This window comes from Mustelus asterias, unplaced genomic scaffold (genome assembly GCF_964213995.1).
Source record: "Mustelus asterias unplaced genomic scaffold, sMusAst1.hap1.1 HAP1_SCAFFOLD_43, whole genome shotgun sequence".
Taxonomy (NCBI): domain Eukaryota; kingdom Metazoa; phylum Chordata; class Chondrichthyes; order Carcharhiniformes; family Triakidae; genus Mustelus; species Mustelus asterias.
The window spans coordinates 2,815,711-2,835,932 of record NW_027590120.1 but is presented as its reverse complement, the minus strand read 5'-3'; the positions used below and the strand labels follow the sequence as shown (position 1 = coordinate 2,835,932).

General features: G+C 45.0%; 1 protein-coding gene across 1 annotated transcript in view; it reads right to left on the bottom strand.

Moving 5' to 3' along the window:
- LOC144482887 (uncharacterized) overlaps window positions 1–20,222 on the bottom strand; it is a 124,207-nt gene that overhangs the window by 36,572 nt on the left and 67,413 nt on the right. The window contains exons 5-6 of the mRNA XM_078201723.1: window positions 9,421–9,858; window positions 8,998–9,177 (exon numbers count right to left, since the gene is read on the bottom strand). Of these exons, the coding sequence (XP_078057849.1) occupies window positions 8,998–9,177; window positions 9,421–9,858 (618 nt within the window). The remainder of the gene's footprint in view (window positions 1–8,997; window positions 9,178–9,420; window positions 9,859–20,222) is intronic.

Genomic DNA, 20,222 nt, shown 5'->3' with positions numbered 1-20,222 from the left:
ACATCTGTGAGTAAAACACTTTCTTTTCTCCCCCTTTCCATTTCTTTTCTCATTCTGGGGGAAATTGGGGACTTGCAGCAACTGAAGGGAAAGGAAGTGAATCCAGGGAGGCTGCAGACTCTGGAAAGGTTGCCCCAAGTCTCTCTCTCTTAAAGACATTGACATCCTTTGCTCCCTCAGCTTGACACATTTATTTATCTGGCTAAAAGGATGGTCTCTTTCCTGATGTTCACAATTAAAGGCTGGTTTCCACCGGAGATGGCTGACATTTAAGGGAACAAACTAATAGAGGACAGAGATATGTCTAGTTTTGTTCTATTGTACAGATTAGATTTTATTTATGGTCCTGTAATAAAGTACATTTATTTGGAGAGAAAGCGAAGATGAGATGGGATTTTTTCACTCAAGGATCTGGTGAAGCTTTGGAATTCTTTACCTCAGAGGACTGTAAAGCTCAGTCATCAAGAATTTTCAAGTAAGGGTTTGATAGGTTTCTAGATATTCAAGATCATAGAAACCCTACAGTACAGAAAGAGGCTATTCGGCCCATCGAATCTGCACCGACCACAATCCCACCCAGGCCCTACCCCCATATCCCTACATATTTACCCACTAATCCCTCTAACCTACGCATCTCAGGACACTAAGGGCAATTTTTAGCATAGCCAATCAACCTAACCTGCACGTCTTTGGACTGTGGGAGGAAACCGGAGCACCCGGAGGAAACCCACGCAGACACGAGGAGAATGTGCAAACTCCACACAGACAGTGACCCAAGCCGGGAATCGAACCCAAGTCCCTGGAGCTGTGAAGCAGCAGTGCTAACCACTGTGCTACCGTGCCGCCCATGATATCAAGGGATATCAAGGGATCCAGGGGATACTGTGGAGAAAATGGTGCGAAGGTACATCTGGGCGGCACGGTGGCTCAGTGGTTATCACGGCTGTCTCACAGCGTCACGGACCTGGCTTCCATTCCTGGCTTGGGTCACTGTCTGTGTGGAGTTTGCATGATCTCTGCGTGGGTTTCCTCCAGTGCTCTGGTTTCCTCCCACAATCCAAAGATGTGTGGATTGGGTTGATTGGCCATGATAAATTGACCCTTAGTGTTGGGGGATTCGAAGGGTAAATATGGGGGGTTACGGGGATTGGAACTGGTTGGGATTGTTGTTGGTGCAGGCTCGATGGGCCTAATGCCTTCCTCCTGCACTGTAGATTCTATGATTCTATGAATGGTTGAGCGGACTCAATGTGGCGAATAACTGATTGCAGCTGCTTTGAGTTATGATTTCTGTGCTGGACAGGAAGCAGTGAGCATGGATCTGTCAATCAACCTGAATCAACACCTTCTGGAAATTGGGAGGGTGAATATTAGATACAGCAGAGTGAGAATGGAGGGAGAGTGTGTGGGATGGAGATTTACAGCTTTTGGGGAATGAGAGGAAAGAAATCATAGAAATCATAGAAACCCTACAGTACAGAAAGAGGCCATTCGGCCCATCGAGTCTGCACCGACCACAATCCCACCCAGGCCCTACCCCCATATCCCTACATATTTTACCCACTAATCCCTCTAACCTACACATCTCAGGACACTAAGGGGCAATTTAAGCATGGCCAATCAACCTAACCCGCACATCTTTGGACTGTGGGAGGAAACCGGAGCACCCGGAGGAAACCCACGCAGACACGAAGAGAATGTGCAAACTCCACACAGACAGTGACCTAAGCCGGGAATCGAACCCAGGTCCCTGGAGCTGTGAAGCAGCAGTGCTAACCACTGTGCTACCGTGCCGCCCTCTGCTCCACAGAAACTAGAACTGTGTTCTGAATTTCTATCCTGTAGTGACAGTGATGGTTTTTATAAACTCCTTTTACAGGATATCAGAAGGTGAAGATTTACAGACAGAAATCTCAAACCAAATATCTGACAGACTCACTCAATTCATCTGGACCCGAATATCATCGGCCTTTGAATCTAGAAGGAGAAATGTTTCTCTGTTCTGTCTGCTACAGAAGATTTTAAACATCAGCATCACTGGAAAAGCACCGAGACACAGACACACTCAATTGAGAGTGTTCCAGTGCACTGAGGAAAAAGCTTTAACCAGATACACAGCCTGAAAATACATCGCAGCATTCACAGCGGGGAGAGACTGTATTTGTGTTCTGTGTGAGTTTTAACTGATTGTTTAACCTGGAGAGTCACAAGGACACCCGCACCATGGAGAAACCGTGGAAATGTGGGGACTGTGGGAAGGGATTCAAAGCTCCATCTGATCTGGAAATTCATCGACGCAGTCACAATGGGGAGAGGCCGTTCACCTGTTCGGTGTGTGGGAAGGGATTCACTTTGTCATCCAGCCTGTGGAGACACCAGCGAGTTCACACTGGGGAGAGACCGTTCGCCTGCCCTCAGTGTGCGAAGAGATTCAGTCAGTTATCCAGCCTGCGGACACACCAGCGGGTTCACACTGGGGAGAGGCCATTCACCTGCTCTCAGTGTGGGAAGGGATTCACTCGGTCATCCAACCTGCGGACACACCAGCTTGTTCATACTGGGGAGAGACCGTTCACCTGCTCTCAGTGTGGAGAGGGATTCACTCAGTCATCCAACTTGCGGACACACCAGCGAGTTCACACTGGGGAGAAACCGTTCACCTGCTCTCAGTGTGGGGAGCGATTCACTCGATTATCCATCCTACGGACACACCAGCGAGTTCACACTGGGGAAAAACCGTTCGCCTGCTCTCAGTGTGGGAAGGGATTCAATGACTTATCCAACTTGCAGAAACACCTGCGAGTTCACACTGGGGAGAGGCCGTTCACCTGCCCTCAGTGTGGGAAGAGATTCACTGACTCATCCAGCCTGCAGATACACCAGCGAGTTCACACAGGGGAGAGGCCATTCATTTGCTCTCAATGTGGGAAGGGATTCAGTGTTTCATCCTCCCTGCTGAGACACCAACAAGTTCACGAGTGATTCAAGGTGTTGGATTCTGCTGTTGTTGTTTCTGCTCTCAATTACATCCAGGACTGCATTTTGTTCATTCTCACAGTTGGTCAATGGGGAGGGTCGGAGGGTTTCTTTCTGCTGGACTGGCCGGTCTCACAACTGCCTCCAGTGGGCTGATGCTCTTTGAGTCTTGTTGCGAATACCCGGTTTTAAATTTCACACGGATCACAGAGTGACCGGGTGTGAGGAAGTTCAGAGATATTTAGTCAGCATTTCTGTTTGAAACCCCCCAATGCCCATCCAATTCCCTTTGTAATTGTTTATTGTCTCCACTTCCTCCACCCTCGTAGGCAGCGAGTTCCAGGTCATTACCATTCGCTGCATCAAAATATTCTTCCTCACATCACCCCCCTGCATCTCTGACCCAAAACCATAAATCTGTGTCCCCCTCGTCCTTGTCCCGTCAGCGAATGGGAACAGCTTTTCTTTGTCCACCTTATCTAAACCTGTCAGAATCTTGTCCACCTCTATCAAATCTCCCCTCAACCTCCTTTGCTCCAAGACGAACAACCCCAGCCTGACATTGACAATAAAGAACAAACTAACAGAATATGTTACTGCCTGAAATCAAATGGGAATGTTTAATTTCTGTTTTAAAGATATTGTGAATATATTGTCCTGGACAATAAAGGAATTGGAATAACTCACCTTGGGTGTGGTTGAATGGAATATATCAATCTGATATCCACCTACAGTCCAGTGAAAGTCTGGAATGTGTAGCTGGAAATCCCTCCCTAACAGCACTGTGGGTGTACCTACACCCCAGGCATTGTAGCAGTTCAGGAAGGCAGTGTTGGGGTTGACCACGGCCGGGGCAGCTACATACAGCCACATATTCTGTTATAATTGAAGGACTGCAGATTATAGGACTGGACTATTTTGACCACATTCCTGTGATTGCTCAGTTTCTGCAATCACGGACCATTAAAGCTGCTTAGCAGGGCCCCAACAGAGGACCTGGTGAGAATATTTACTCAGAATGAGTTCGAGTTAAATTTATTGAAGGACCATCTGGTGTTCAGCAGCTGAGAGACCCGAATCTGTGAACAGGGGGTCTGACCAATCGGCAAACAATGGTTGGTAGTTGGTCAAGAAATTAAGAAGTGTTCTCAGGCATGTTTAAATTAATTTATCCTAAATTTGTGATAAGAACTGTGAGGGATTTGTGACCCAATAGTCGGTGAAGTGACGGTATACTCCAAGTAGCACTGGACTGAAAAGCGGACCTCTGAGAGTAGATTCTAATGGTTATAATCTTACCCAAGCATGGCCAGTGAAAAATCAGAGCTCGAGTGGGGACCGGACAGGTTCTTACCTGCCATTTGGAAACTAAGAAAAAGAAACTTGTTGATAAAATGATTTGAGAATAGAGCCAACGTTTTGTGTCTGGACGACACTTCATAACTTCGAAACATTGGCTCTGTTCTCTCTCCGCAGATGCTGTCAGACCTGTTGAGATGTTCCAGCATTTTCGATTTTTGTTTCAAATTCCAGCATCCACAGTATTTAACTTTTAGGATAAAATGTTTACGCAAAACAGAGGGAGTGGTGGCAAAGGGAGAAAAAGGATAAGGATGATAAAGTCTGGGTTCTGATTCTCTGAGCCCATGTAGAATTTTTTTAAAAGAGTGAACCAGTTTATAAAGAACGGAAGTTACCCATCCCTAACAAAAACTGATCAAATTAAAATAATTACGTTGAGGAATATAACAAAAAAACTTAATAGATGAAGTTTAAAATCAAGTTTGTTTTATTGTTAGAGAAGTTTTTTAAACTTGTGTAAAGTGATGTAATTGTGTGCCAAGTTTTTGCTGCTCACTCCCCCCCCCTTTAGGTTCTGTAGGAAAGTTAACCCTTTCAGCAGACAGTTCATTTGTTTTTAAATCGCCTGAAAATTCATATTTATTTTAGTTTATAATTGAAGATTTATGGGAATTTGCTAAGGTGGGCGTTTGACATTTTTAAAGAATAAGAAAGGGGTCTTGAGAAGCCAATTTGGTAGAGAGAGATGGAGGGAGAGATGTTTACAGAGAGGTGTTGAGAGCTGTTGGTTTTACAAGTTACCCCCGTTTGCAGAGCCGCCGCTTCATGCCCTGGTCTGAGAGGGAGAGAGGTTTGTTCAATTGTTAAACTGAAGCTTTCTCCATTGAGTGTTAATCGATACTTTGTTTTTTATCTTTCTGACTTGTCACATTTTTAATGATTAATAAACTTTCTGAATTCACCATTTAAAGTGTTTTTTCTTGCCAGATGGTTAAGTCACTAGAACCTGGTGTGAATTACAATTAGGGAGATTATTGTAAACAAGAGAACCTCCATAAATTGATGACAGGAAGGCTCTGGCAGGTGAGAACCTAGAAACTATCATTATCACGAAAGAGGTAGTGTTGGGCAAGTTAATGGGGCTAAAGGTAGACAAGTCTCCTGGTCCTGATGGAATGCATCCCAGGGTACTAGAAGAAATGGCGGGGGAAATAACAAATGCACCAGTGGTAATTTACCAAAATTCGCTGGACTCTGGGGTGGTTCCCGCAGATTGGAAAACAGCAAATGTGACATCACTGTTTAAAAAAGGAGGTAGACAAAAGGCGGGTAACTATAGGCCGGTTAGCTTAACTTCTGTAGTAGGGGAAATGCTTGAATCTATCATCAAGGAAGAAATAGCGAGACATCTGGATATAAATTGTCCCATTGGTAAGACGCAGCATGGGTTCATGAAGGGAAGGTCATGTTTGACTAATTTGGTGGAATTCTTTGAGAACATTACATGTGCAGTTGACAATGGGGAACCTGTGGATGTGGTGTATCTGGATTTCCAGAAGGCATTTGACAAGGTGCCACACCAAAGACTGCTACATAAGATAAAGGTGCACGGTGTTACGGGTAATATATTAGCATGGATAGAGGATTGGTTAACTAACAGAAAGCAAAGAGTGGGGGTAAATGGGTGTTTTTCTGGTTGGCGATCAGTGACTAGTGGTGTGCCTCAGGGATCAGTGTTGGGACCGCAATTGTTTATGTTTTACATGGATGATTTGGAGTTGGGGACCAAGTGTAGTGCGTCAAAGTTCGCAGATGACACTAAGATGGGTGGCAGAGCAAAGTGTGCAGAGGACGTTGAAAGTCTGCAAAGGGATATAGATAGTCTAAGTGAGTGGGCGAGGGTCTGGCAGATGGAGTACAATGTTGGTAAATGTGAGGTCATCCATTTTGATGGAAATAACAGCAAAATTGACTATTATTTAAATGGTAAAAAATTGCAGCATGCTGCTGTGCAGAGGGACCTGGGTGTCCTAGTGCAGGAATCTCAAGGAGTTGGTTTGCAGGTGCAGCAGGTAATTAAGAAGGCAAATGGAATTTTGTCCTTCATTGCGAGAGGGATGGAGTTTAAAAACAGCGAGGTGATGTTGCAGCTGTATAAGGTGCTGGTGAGGCCACACCTGGAGTACTGTGTACAGTTTTGGTCTCCTGACTTGAGAAAGGATATACTGGCTCTGGAGGGGGTGCAGAGGAGATTCACTAGGTTGATTCCAGAGTTGAGAGGGTTGGCTTATGAGGAGAGACTGAGTAAATTGGGGCTATACTCATTGGAATTCAGAAGAATGAGGGGAGATCTTATAGAAACATATAAGATTAAGGGAATAGATACGATACAAGCAGGGAAGTTGTTTCCACTGGCGGGTGAAACTAGAACTCGGGGGCATAGCCTCAAAATAAGGGGAAGCAGATTTAGGACTGAGTTGAGGAGGAACTTCTTCACACAAAGGATTGTGAATCTGTGGAATTCCCTGCCCAGTGAAGCAGTTGGGGCTACCTCATTGAATGTTTTTAAGGCAAGGATAAATTATTGAACAGGAAAGGAATTAAGGGCTATGGTGAGAGGGCGTGTAAGTGGAGCTGTGTCCACAAAAAGATCAGCCATGAGGCTCGAGGGGCCAGATGGCCTACTCCTGCTCCTGGTTCTTATGTTCTTCCCACAATCCCCACATTTCCATGGCATCTCCCTGTGACTGCAATTATGTTCCAAAAGGCCAGATGATTGGTTGAAGCTTTCACCACACCTGACTAAACCTCTGACTAACCTGACTAAAACTGAGGATAAAGTATTGGTGTCTGTAAGGGCTAAAACAATACCCTTGGCTTCCTTGTAGATCTGTGGCACCAAGTTCAAGACTCCTTCCTGAATCATCCTCTTGGCCTCTCGCCTGTCAACTGCCCATGAGAATCTCGTGTTTCAGAATGTTCACTGCTCATTCTTCCAAACCCAATGAGTATCGGTGCAACCCTTCCCCAAAAGACAACGAGTTGGATTCTGCGGCCTCACTTGCCCCAAAACTGGAGAATTCCCCTCGAGGTCAAAGGACCTTTGTGTGGTCCACCCCCCGGCCTGCTACGATTCCTGTGGTGGGCGGGATGGGAGAATTCTCCCCTACACCTTCACAACCTTTCCTCAAAAGACAACACCTTCATCTTAGGAATGGGCCTGGTGAACTTTCTCTGAACTCATCCCAATGAAAGCATGTCATTCCATAAGTAGGGAGACCAAAACCGTACACAGTATTCCAGCTGCTATCTCAGCAATGTCCTGTGTAGGTGCAGCAAGTTCCCTTTTTCAAACTCCACCCCCTTGCAGTAAAGTCCAACACTCCATTTGCCTTCTTCTTTACTTGCTGTACCTTCATCCTATTTTTTCACGATTCATGTACAAGGACACCCAGATTCCTCTCTACGGCAGTATTCTTCAGTTTCTGTACATTTATAAATTGTTTGCTTCTCTATTCTTCCTGCCAAAGTGGAAAAGCTCCCACTTTCCCGCACTATACTCCATCTGCCATTTTTCTGTCCATTCAGGTAACTTATCTGTGCCCCTTACAGATTTTTTGTAATAACCTCACAACTTGCTTTTCTACCTATCTTTGTATCATCAATTCTGGCTTCATCCAAGTCATTGATCAAGGTGGCTGTTTTTCTCTCTCTCAGTTGTGGGTGATATTTGTCTCTATTCTCCTGGAAACTGAATGAATCTTGTTCCAAACTGGGTTCAATATCAGACATTTCAGGGAGTCAGGAATCATTCGCCCCTGAACCTACACTGGTAAAACCCCAGGCAGTTCCTCAGTAAGGGTGTTTCTGGTTCCTCACCGTATATTAGTCAGGATACTGAAACCCAGCTTTTTTACAGTCCACTCCTGGAGGTCCCACTCCCTGAGCCGACAACATTCAGCAGTGTCAGTGCTGAAGTTTCACAGTGGGAGTGATTCCCAGAGTAACTGTCAATCAGATCACCATTGATGTCCAGGTTTGTGTAGTTTTATTTATCCTGATGTCTAACACACACACATCAATAAAACAGGGAATTCCTGCAAACAAACTGCAGCTTCTTCTCTATCTGGAGATCCAATGTTTGTTGAATAATTGTCCCAGCGGTTAACAGGCTCCTGTGAACTCATCCAACTCGTATTTTAATACTGACTTTAACAAATATATTTTAAATAGGTTTATTTTAAATGAGTTAAAACCAGCCTTAAAATGGTATATATAGTATAACAACCATAGTACGTTTCAGACTGGAAACTTTAACCTGCTGTTTCACTTTCATTTAGGAGCAGATCCCAGTTTTACACCAATCTCTGATTCATGTATCCAGCATTCACCGTCATTCTAAAAGCAGAAGTTGCTGCAAAATCTCAGTAAGTCTGACAGAATCTGTAAAGACAGGAACAGTTAATGTTTCCAGTTGAATGTGACTCTTCTTCAGTGTCAAAACATTCGCTCTGTTTCTCTCTCCAGAGATGCTGTCAGACCTGCTGAGTTTTTACAGCACTTCTTGTTTTTATTTACGAGTTCAGGACTCAGACAAGACAATCCACAATACAAATCTTACAACTGGGCCAGGGTTTATTAACATCAGCAGAAACAGACACCAATGAAAATGGTTGGGACCTCGATGTGATTAACAGCAAAATTCAGTCCTTGCAGTCACTCGTGAACATGATGGTGTTTCAGCAGGTGAGGTGACTGAGTGAATCCCTTCCCACACACGGAGCAGGTGAATGGCCTGTCCCCAGTGTGAATTCGCTGGTGCTTTACCAGGTTGGATGATTGACTGAATCTCTTACCACAATCAGAGCAGGTGAATGGTCTCTCCCCAGTGTGAACTCGCTGGTGTCTCAGCAAGGTGGATGAATCAATAAATCCCTTCCCACACTCGGAGCAGATAAATGGCCTCTCCCTATTATGAATTCTCTGGTGTTTCAGCAGGTCGGATGAATCAGTGAATCCCTTCCCACAATCAGAGCATCCTCCCCATTGACCAACTGTGAGAATGAACAAAATGCAGTCCTGGATGTAATTGAGAGCAGAAACTATAACAGCAGAATCCAACCTCTGGAATCACTCGTGAACTCGTTGGTGTCTCAGCAGGTGGGATGAAACTCTGAATCCCTTCCCACACTGAGAGCAGGTGAATGGTCTCTCCCCAGTGTGAACTCGCTGGTGTATCCGCAGGCTGGATAATCGAGTGAATCTCTTCTCACATTGAGAGCAGGTGAACAGCCTCTCCCCAGTGTGAACTCGCTGGTGTCTCTGCAGGCTCGATGACTGAGTGAATCCCTTCCCACACTGAGAGCAGGTGAACGGCCTCTCTCCAGTGTGAACTCGCTGGTGTCTCAGCAGGCTGGATGAATCACAGAATCCCTTCCCACACTGAGAACACGTGAACGGTCTCTCTCCAGTGTGAACTCGCTGGTGTGACCGCAAGTGGGATAACTGAGTGAATCCCTCCCCACACTGAGAGCAGGTGAATGGCCTCTCCCCAGTGTGGCTGCGCCGATGAGCTTCCAGCTGTGATGGGGCTCTGTATCTCTTCCCACAGTCCGCACATTTCCATGGTTTCTCCATGGTGCAGGTGTCCTTGCCTCTCTCTTGGGTGGACAATCAGTTGAAGCCTCGTCCACACACAGAACACGGGTACCGTCTCTCCCTGCTGTGAATGGTGTGATATTTATTCAGGCTGTGTAACTGGTTAAAGCTCTTTAGTCAGTGCACTGGAAGACTCTCACTCGAGTGTGGCAGTGTGTTGGTGCTTTTCCAGTCACACTGATGTTTGAAATCTTTTCAAATCAACAGACTGGACAACCTTTTCTCCTTCTAGATTCAAAGGCCGATGATATTCAGCTCCCATGGAATATGACTGTCAGATCTGACGTGACGTTTGAGATTTCGGCCTGTGATTCCTCTTTCAATATCCTGTAAAACAAGTTTACAAAAGTCATCAGTGTCAGTGCAGGATAGAAATTCAGAACAGACAATTCTAGTTTCTATGGAACATTCTTTCCTATTTCAGTCCAAAAAAGCTGTGAATCTCCATCCCACACACTCTCCCTCCATTCTCACTCTGCTGTATCTAATATTCACCCTCCCAATTCTCCTGAAGGTGCTGATTGAGGCTGATTGACAGATCCATGCTCACTGCTTCCTGTCCTGGACACAGAGACCAGAACAAATAGGAGCTGCAGTCGGCCATTTGGCCCATCGAGTCTTTTAAACTATTCAATGAGATAATTCGTTCATCTACCTCAGCATCATTCTCCCCACACTAAACCCATATCCCTTGATATCTTCAATATCCAGAAACCAATCAATCTCTCTCTTGAAAATAGTTGATGACTGAGGTTTCACTGTCCTCAGGGGTTGAGAATTCCAAAGCTTTACCACATCCTTGAGTGAAGAAATCCCCCCACATCTTAGCTTTTGCTCCATCTTCTTGTCTGTTCCCCATAACCCTTGACACCCTTGTCAGTCAAAGATCTGTCTAACTGGAATATATTCAATGATCCTCAGCCTCCACTGGTCCCTGGGGAAGAGAAATCCAAAAGACTAACAAGCCTCTGAGGGAAGAGATGTCTGGAAATATATAACGTAGCTACAGTTCCATATTACAAGATATTCAGATCCCAAGGAATATGACTGTCTAGACGTGACGATTGAGATTTTTGCCTGTGATTCCTTGTTCAAAATCCTGTGAAATGAGTTTGCAAAAGTCATCACAGTCAGTATAGGACAGAAATTCAGAGCAGACAATTCTAGTTTCTATGGAACATTCTTTCCTATTTCATTCCCAAAAAGTTGTAAATCTCCATCCATATCTATGGATTCTATTTAAAAATGAAAGTGGATGAGCACTTGAAGGAAATAAACTTTCAGGAGAATGGGATATAGAGTGGGAATGGGACTGGAATGTTATACAGAGAGTCAGCATGGACTCGAGTTACCGAATGGATTCCTTCTGTGCTGTAATGACTTTATGACTGGAAATGTATAACATCGCTGCAGTATTATATTACAATGCAAGAAATAATAATAAATATATTTTATTACAGAAACATAAATAATGTATCTAATCTGGGTACCATATAATAACACTAGACATATCTCTGTCCTATATTAACCTTCTGTCCCCTTAAATGTCAGCCATCTCCTGCCCTTTAATTGTGAACATTAGGAAAGAGACCATCCTTTTAGACAGAAAGAAGATTAACGTTTCAGGGTGGGCAGAATGAATTGCAGGGAATAAAAATGTATCAGATTTTGTTGGTCAATATAAGCTCAGAAGTGGAAAGGAAATGATCTCCAGTGGAAGAGAAACAATTCCTGAACATTGTAAGACTAAGCTGGCAAATCAGCAGTGAATAGAGTTGTGAAGTGATAAAAACCTCATCAAGACATTGCTTGCGGAAATAATAGTTAAAATACACCCATTATTAGAGGCAGAGGAAGGTAGACAATGTCAGAGAGCTGATCAGGGAGGGCAGAGGTGAAACAGAGAAATGGATGGCCGTTTAAAAATTCATAAAAAGCATGGTTAGCAAGTTTGCAGACGATATTGAATTCGGAGGTATCGCTGATAGTGAAGAAGGTTATCAAAAATTACAGGGAGATCTTGATCAGTTGATCGGTTAGGGAAGTGGGCCGATGATTGGCAAATGGATTTCAGTACAGATAATACAGAGTACAGAGGCACAACCTCAGGCTAAAGGTCCTTTAAAACAGAGATAAGGACGAATTTCTTCAGCCAGAGAGTGGTGAATTTGTGGAACTCTTTGCCGCAGAAGGCTGTGGAGGCCAAGTCATTGACTGTCTTTAAGACAGAGATAGATAGGTTCTTGATTAATAAGGGGATCTGGGGTGATGGGAAAAAGGCAGGAGAATGGGGGGAGAAAAATATCAGCCATGATTGAATGGCGGAGCAGACTCGATGGGCCAAGTGGTCTAATTCTGCTCCTATGTCTTATGGTCTTAAGTGTGAGTGTTGCATTTTGGAAAGTCAAACCAGGGGAGGACTTGTACAGTGAATGGTAAGGCCCTGGGGAGTGTTGAGGAACAGAGAAACCCAGGAGTACAAGTACATAGTTTGTTGGAAGTGGCAGCACAGGTAGACAGAGTGGTGAAGAAGGCATTTAGCACACTGGCCTTCATCAGTCAGGGCACTGAGTTTAGGAGTTGGGACATTATGTTATAGTTGTATAAGTTGTTGATGAGGCTGCACTTGGAGTACTGTGTACAGTTTTTGTAACCCTGTCATAGGAAAGACATTGATAAACTGGAAAGAGTGAAAAGAAGATTTATGAGGATGTTGCCGGGACTAATGGGCCTGAGTGATAGCGAGAGGTTGGACAGGTGAGGGCTTTATTCCTTCGAACACAGGAGAATATGGGGTGACTATATTGAGGTGTATTAAATCATGGGGGGCATAGATAGGATGAACCCACATTGCCTTTTTGCCAGGGTAGCGCAATTGAAAATTAGAGGGCATAGGTTTAAGGTGAGAGGGGAAAGATTAAAAGGGACCTGAAGGGCAACATCTTCATGCAGAGGGTGTACATGGAATGAACTGCCAGAGAAAGTGGTTGAGACAGGTTTAAACATTTAGAAAGCATAAGTACATGAATTGGAAAGGATTAGAGGGATATGAGCCAAACATGGGCAATTGGGACGAGCTGGGAGGGCACCATGGTTGGCATGGATCAGGTGGGCCCAAGGGCCTGTTTCCGTGCTGTATTGCTCTATGACTCTATGTGTTGGCTGCGTCAGCATCTATTGCGCATAACTCATTGCCCTTGAACTGAGTGGTTTGCATTGCTGGGGGATGTGGTAATTTCCTTCTTTAAAGGACATTATTAAATTGGATGGATTTTTACAACAATTGTCATCAATGGACTTCTAATTCTAGATTTTTACTGAATTCAAATTTCAACATCTGCCATTGTGGGATTCGAATCCAGGATTCACAGTGTATTGCCCTGGATCCCTGTATTACTAATCCAATGACACTGTCACTGCACCATTGCCTGCCCATCCATGGTAAAGGAGTCACAATAGCCTGAGATCCATGGAATCAGAGCATGCTCTAAATTTAAATTAATGCTCACTCACACTCACCCCAAAACAATTTCACTGTTTTCAACGTTTTAAATCTGCTGGAGTCTACGTCTGCAAAGATCTCAGAGAGATTGGTGTCTGGGAAAAATGTTGCAATCTTCAAATCTTCTCCCTGTAAATGATGAAAATTATAGGTGCAATTCAATGTTAGAAATTCAAGACAGACAAACATTTCTTTTGGTCTGAGTTTGCTGTGAGTAAATCCTCCCCTTCTAACCCCCTGTAAAAGGAGTTTCCAAAATCCATCAGCATCTGTCCAGAACAGAAATTCAAAACATTCTCTCCTATTGCTTGCACAGAATTACTTTAGTGGGACAAAATTGCAGTGGAGGCAGTTCAGAGAAGATCCAGTTGGTTGATTCCTGAAATGAGGAGTTTTATCTTTCAGGTTGAGCAGCTGGGGCCTGTACTCTTTGGAGTTTAGAAGACTGAGAAGTAATCTTATTGAAACATCTGGGAATTTCAGGGTGGCATAATGGTTCGCACTGCTGCCTCACAGCACCAGGATCCCAAGTTCAATTCCAGCGTTGGGTCACTGTCTGTGTGGAGTTTGCACATTTTCCCCTTGTCTGTGAGTTTCCTCAGGGTGCTCCAGTTTCCTCCCACAGTCCAAAGATGTATGGATTAGGTGGATCAACCATGCTAAATTGACCCAAGTGTCAGGGGGATTAGCAGGGTAAATGCAGGGGGTTGTGGGGATGGGGCTGGGTGGAATTGTGGTTGGTACAAACTTGATGGGTCGAATGGCCTCCTTCTGCACTGTTGGGATTCTATGATTCATATGATATAAGGTGCTTGACAAGGTAGATGCTGAGGATGTTTCCTTTGGTGTGGGAATCAAGTCGAAATAAAGGATTTAAGATTAAGATGAAGAGAGATCTTTTCTCTCAATGGGCTATTGATCTTTGGAACTCTGTCTTCACCAGAGAGGATTGGAGGCAGGTCATTGAATATATTCAAAGCTGAGGTTCTGATCCACAAGAAAGTCATGGGTATTGACGGGGTGGGGGCAGCAAAGTCATAGATTCATAGAGATTTGCAGCATGGAAAACGGCCCTTTGGCCCAACTTGTCCATGCTGCCCTTTTTTTTAAACCCTTAAGCTCATCCCAATTGCCCACATTTGGCCCATATCCCTCTATACCCATGTAACTATCTAAATGCTATTTAAAAGACTAAATTGTACCCGCCTCTACTACTACCTCTGGCAGCTTGTTCCAAATACTCACCACCCTATCTAACTGCAACGGGATCTTGATCAATTGGGCCAGTGGGCTGACGAATGGCAGATGGAGTTTAATTTAGACAAATGCGAGGTGATGCATTTTGGTAGATTGAACCAGGGCAGGACTTATTCAGTTAATGGTAGAGTTACAGAACAAAGAGATCTAGGGGTACATGTTCATAGCTCCTTGAAAGTGGAGCCACAGGTGGACAGAGTGGTGAAGAAAGCATTCGGCATACTTGGTTTCATCGGTCAGAACATTGAATACAGGTGTTGGAATGTCTTGTTGAAGTTGTACAAGACATTGGGAAAACCACACTTGGAATACTGTGTGCAATTCTGGTCACCCTATTATAGAAAGGATATTATTAAACTAAAAAGAGTGCAGCAAAGATTTACTAGGATGCTACTGGGACTTGATGGATTGAGTTATAAGGAGAGGCTGGATAGACTGGGACTTTTTTCTCTTGAGCGTAGGAAGCTGAGCAGTGATCTTAGAGAGGTCTATAAAATAATGAGGGGCATAGATCAGCTGGATAGTCAATATCTTTTCCCAAAGGTAGGGGAGTCTAATACTAGAGGGCAGAGGTTTAAATTGAGAGGGGAGAGATACAAAGTGTCCAGAGGGGCAATTTTTTCACAGAGGGTGGTGAGTGTCTGGAACAAGTAGTAGTCGAGGCGGGTTCAATTTTGTCTTTTAAAAAGCATTTCGATAGTTACATGGGTATGATGGGTATAGAGGGATATGGGCCAAATGCGGGCAATTGGGATTTTTACAAAAGTGCGGCATGGACAAGTTGGGCCGAAGGGCCTGTTTCCATGCTGTAAACCTCTCTGACTCTATGACCCTCTGTGTGAACAAATTGCTCCTCTGGACACTTTTGTATCTCTCCCGTCTCACCTTAAACCTATGCCCTCTAGTTCTAGACTCCCCTACCTTTGGGAAAAGATACTGACTATCTAGCTGATCTGTGCCCCTCATTATTTTATAGCCCTCTATAAGATCACCCCTCCGTCTCCTGTGCTCCAGAGAAAAAAAGTCCCAGTCTATCCAGCCTCTCCAAAGTAGACATGATCTTATTGAATGATGCAGCAGGCTCGATGGGCCGAATGACTGGCTCCTGTTCCGAATTCTTCTTCGGATGTGCTTGGATAGTTGCGCATGCGCCCTGCAACATATTGTCCCTCTGAAGATCGTGGTTCTGAACCAGCCCCCTGAAACCACGCCCATTATGACCAGCCCGAGAGCATGCGCTCTCCTTCCCCGCTGGAACAAGATGGCGGCCGAAAACCGGGGCCTCTTCCTGGGAAAAAAAACCCAAGAGCTGCAAACCCGGAACCCGCATGGTCTTATTCGCGCCTTGCAACCTGCAGCGGGTATTTGTGGAGCCTCCGCTCCCTCCCCACCCCGACTCCATTCCTCCCCCCGCCACACTGACTCTCACCCGCTGAAAAAAACGTCCGCCGCACTCGCAGGGCTCTGAGCAAAGTGGCACTGCGCAGGCTCCAGATACAGCACTGCGCCTGCGCAATAGGCTGTGTGGACTGAACAGGACACTTTGACACCCGCAGGCATACTTGGGAATTAACGGCGCCATTGTCAATCAAAGACATAATAGAAAACTATCTGGTGCAATTGAGATTAATTAATTTTTAAAAATACATTCCTCTGAATTTGTGATGAATTGGCCTGTGTACTAAGCAGATATTAAGGTTCCATTTAAAATTAAAAGAAAAGATGCTGATAAAACGCAGCAGGATTGAGAGAGAACCCACAGAGGCAAGTTATGAATAGAGTTCAGACTGAAGCAACAATAAAAAAACGCACACGGGGGGCCAGGAACTGAGTTCTGCATCCAACAGACAGCCTAATTCATGCCAGCTCCTAACTGTGTTTCTAAACTCGAACCTATAAAACAGTACCACAGAAACAAAACTCTGGAGAGACTGGTTCCGGGACAAAGAAAATAAATACTGGAGATAGTCATCAGGCAAGGCAGCCTGTGAGAGTCACAAACAGAATTGAGGGTTCAGGTTGCTGACCTGCCCTCAGTCTGCAATTAAACATTTAGAGTCAGTCACTGATTAATGGCGGTCACAATTCCCACAATGTTCGGCGCCTCAGAAACCCCTCCATTCAAAAGTTGTTCGCCGGAATTCACTAATCATAGAATCCTTACAGTGCAGAAAGCGGCCATTCGATCCATCGAGTCTGTACTGCAACGGCAACAATATATTCTGCACCCGACTCTTTTCCTTTCCCCCGATGTACTCTATCAATTTACTTTTTTTCTGTACAGCACGCAAGAAATAATACTTTTCACCGTATCCCAGAACATGCGACAATAATAAATCAAATTAGACACTACATATCTTGGACACCAAGGGACAAATTTACCTAACCTGCACATCTTTGGGCTATGAGAAAAAAACCGGAGCACCCAGAGGAAATGCACACAGACAGAGGGAGATTGTGCAAACTCCACACATGAGGTGGAGATGCCAGCGCTGAACTGGGGTGAGCACAGTAAGTAGCCTCAAAATACAAGGTTAAAGACCAACAGGTTTATTTGGAACCACAAGCTTTCAGAGCGCTGATGAAGGAGCATTGCTCTGAAAGCTCGTGATTCCAAATAACCAAAAGAGAGAATGCTGGAAAATCTCAGCAGATTTGGCAACATCTATAAGGAGAGAAAAGAGCTGACATTTCGAGACCAGATGACTCTTTGTCAAAGCTTTGATAAAGACTCATGTGGACTCGAAGCATCAGTTCTTTTCTCTCCTTACAGATCCTGCCATATCGGCTGAGATTTTCCAGCAACTTCTCTTTTGGTTTCAAATTCCAGCATCCGCAATAAGTTACTTTGATTCCAAATAAACTTATTGGACTTTAACTTGGTGTTATGAGACTTCTTCCTGAGCAAACTCCAGAGAGACAGTCACCCACCACTGGAATCGAACTCTGACTCAGTGAGGCAGCAGTGCTAACCACTGTGCCACAGTGAAGGTAGTTTGCCGCAAATTTCGGGTGATAACAATGGGCTGGATGTTGCTCAGAATGTGGAGCACTGCAGCAAAGTACAGAGAGACAGAGCAGCAGACTGGACTGAGAAATGGAGTCTGCAGACTGGAACTGGCAGCATGAGGAGAGGTTATTTAGTCTACAGCAATCTACAACCCACCCCTATTACCGAGACAGTGAGACAGAGATTACAAACACTCACCAACACAGCTCCACTGAAACGTCCCAGGAAAAAGGGGGAAATCTGTGGCAGTTCATGTCCTGATATAGCCCCAGGACTGTCACTCAAAGCCCCAACCCGGCCCAGTTCTCAGCTCAGCCTCTCAGCTTGCAGCTTCCTGCACCTTGAGGCAACCCTGTCCAGGTGTGGGAGGTCTGTGGAACCACAGACTGGGGGGTGGGGTGACCTCCTGCTGTGCCCCAAATTGTTTCTCCTTCCCGTCCCCCTTGGCGCTCTAAGATCTGAATGTTGATCTGTTGATGGACATTGCAGAGCCTAACTGAGCTGCGCCTGTCCCTTATCCTGGGTCACTCCCTCCCCCTGGGTTCAGTATGTTCAGTTCGCTGCTTCTTTCCCTGCTGAACCTCCAGACTGGAAGCATTAACTCCATTCTCTCTCCACAGATGCTGTCAGACCTGCTGAGATTTTCCAGCATTTTCTGTTTCTGTTTCAGATTCCAGCATCCGCAGTATTTTGCTTTTATCATCATTTAAACAAACATTCTTTGACGGCCTTTACCCCCATTGCTCCTTTCCAGAGCTTCCCACCTTCTGCTATTGTCCGTAACTCCCACATTAACCCTGTCATTCCTTCCCTTTATCCCGCTCACCCTGTCTGAAATCAGCTCAGAGTTTTACCGCCATCTCCCCCTCCCCCAGCCTCCACATCCCAACACCCGGAATCTCCAGCCCAGCGGTTCCAGTTTGTCTGGTTTGAGTTCAGATTTGCCGCAGCACCGACAGGATTTCACTTCAAACCAGCCGGAACTGATTGCTCACAAATCCCAAAATGTTTCTCCAGCAGCCCTGGCTTGTTAATGTTGTTTAAAGTCAGCGCCCAAATGCAGTTACTCTCCTCAGTTTAAAAAAACTTCTCCGTTTAATCTAAAGTATTATTCGCACCAGACGCAAACACAAAATTGTGAACGTTACCCTACCACCGCCCCCCCCCCCCCCCGCCCACCCCCCCCAGACCCGAGCTGGGGTGTCCTGAGTAAGAGACATCTGTTCTGGGTGTGACAATTCTTACACATTGTCTGGTTGGAAATATTCATGAATGAAAGCAAGTTGCTGCTTTTGTCAAAAGGGTCACCTGAATTCGAAACCTCAGCTCTTTTTGTCTCCTGACAGATGCTGTCAGACCTGCTGAGATTTTCCAGCGTTTTCTCTTTAGGCTGGAAATACTCAACAAGTCAGGCAGCCTCTGTGGAGAGAGAAACAGACTGAATGTGACCTGTTGTCGGAACTGGGAAATATATTATTATTTCTCGCAACTGAAAGAGACACTTTACAGCCTTCAGAACAAAACTGAGCTCAACAATTTTACACCACAATCTCTCCCCCCATTGTGATCTGTGTTTCGTTGCTGCTTTTTTCACCTCATTTCCCTCTTGTTTACTTTACATTCAGACTATCGCTCACCAGCTATTCACACCTCATCCAGAACATCTTTTGTGTCTTTACTTGTCCCATTACAACTCGCTTTGGTCTTGGGCCGTGAAACATTTGTCAGTTTGCAGATCTTTCATTTTGTCTCCTCCCTCTCTCAATTCTTCAGAGGTCAGTCTTTGACAAAGGGTAATCTGGACTCGAAACGTCAGCTCTTTTCTCTCCTGACAGATGCTGCCAGACCTGCTGAGATTTTCCAGCATTTTCTCTTTTGGTTTCAGATTCCATCATTCATTGTAATTTGCTTTTCTCCTGATTTTCCCTGTGTGGCTCTGGAGAGCGCACTGGACTTGAGACGTTAGGGACAGAGAGAATTAGATTTTTCTCTCTCTTTCAGAGGGTCTTTGGTCTGTGAAATTCTCTTCCCCACAGAGCAGTGGAGACAGAGTCATTGAATATTTTAAAGGCTGAATAAATGGATTCCTGATTGACAAGAGAGTCAGAGGGTTGGGGGGGGGGGGGGGCGGGGTGTGGGTGTGGAGGAGGGGCGGAGAGGGGGGGCGGGGGGTGGTTGTGGAGGAGGGGGGGAGACGACAGAAAAAGGGAGTTCTGGCCACAATCAGATCAGTTGGGATCTTGTCAAATGCTGCAGCAGAGGGGCCCAATGGTCCACTGCTGCTCCTCATTCATATGGATGTTTAGCTGTATGTTTCACTCTGTTTCTGCCTCCATCGAAGCTGCTGGGCCTGTTGACTATTTGTGGCATTGACTGTTTTATTTCAGATTTTAAGACTCTGTAACATATCACTGTGTAATCCAACAATTAATCCCGTTCCCCTGGATTACTGCTCTGTAACATATCACTGTGTAATCCAACAATTAATCCAGTTCTCCTGGATTTCTACTCTGTAAC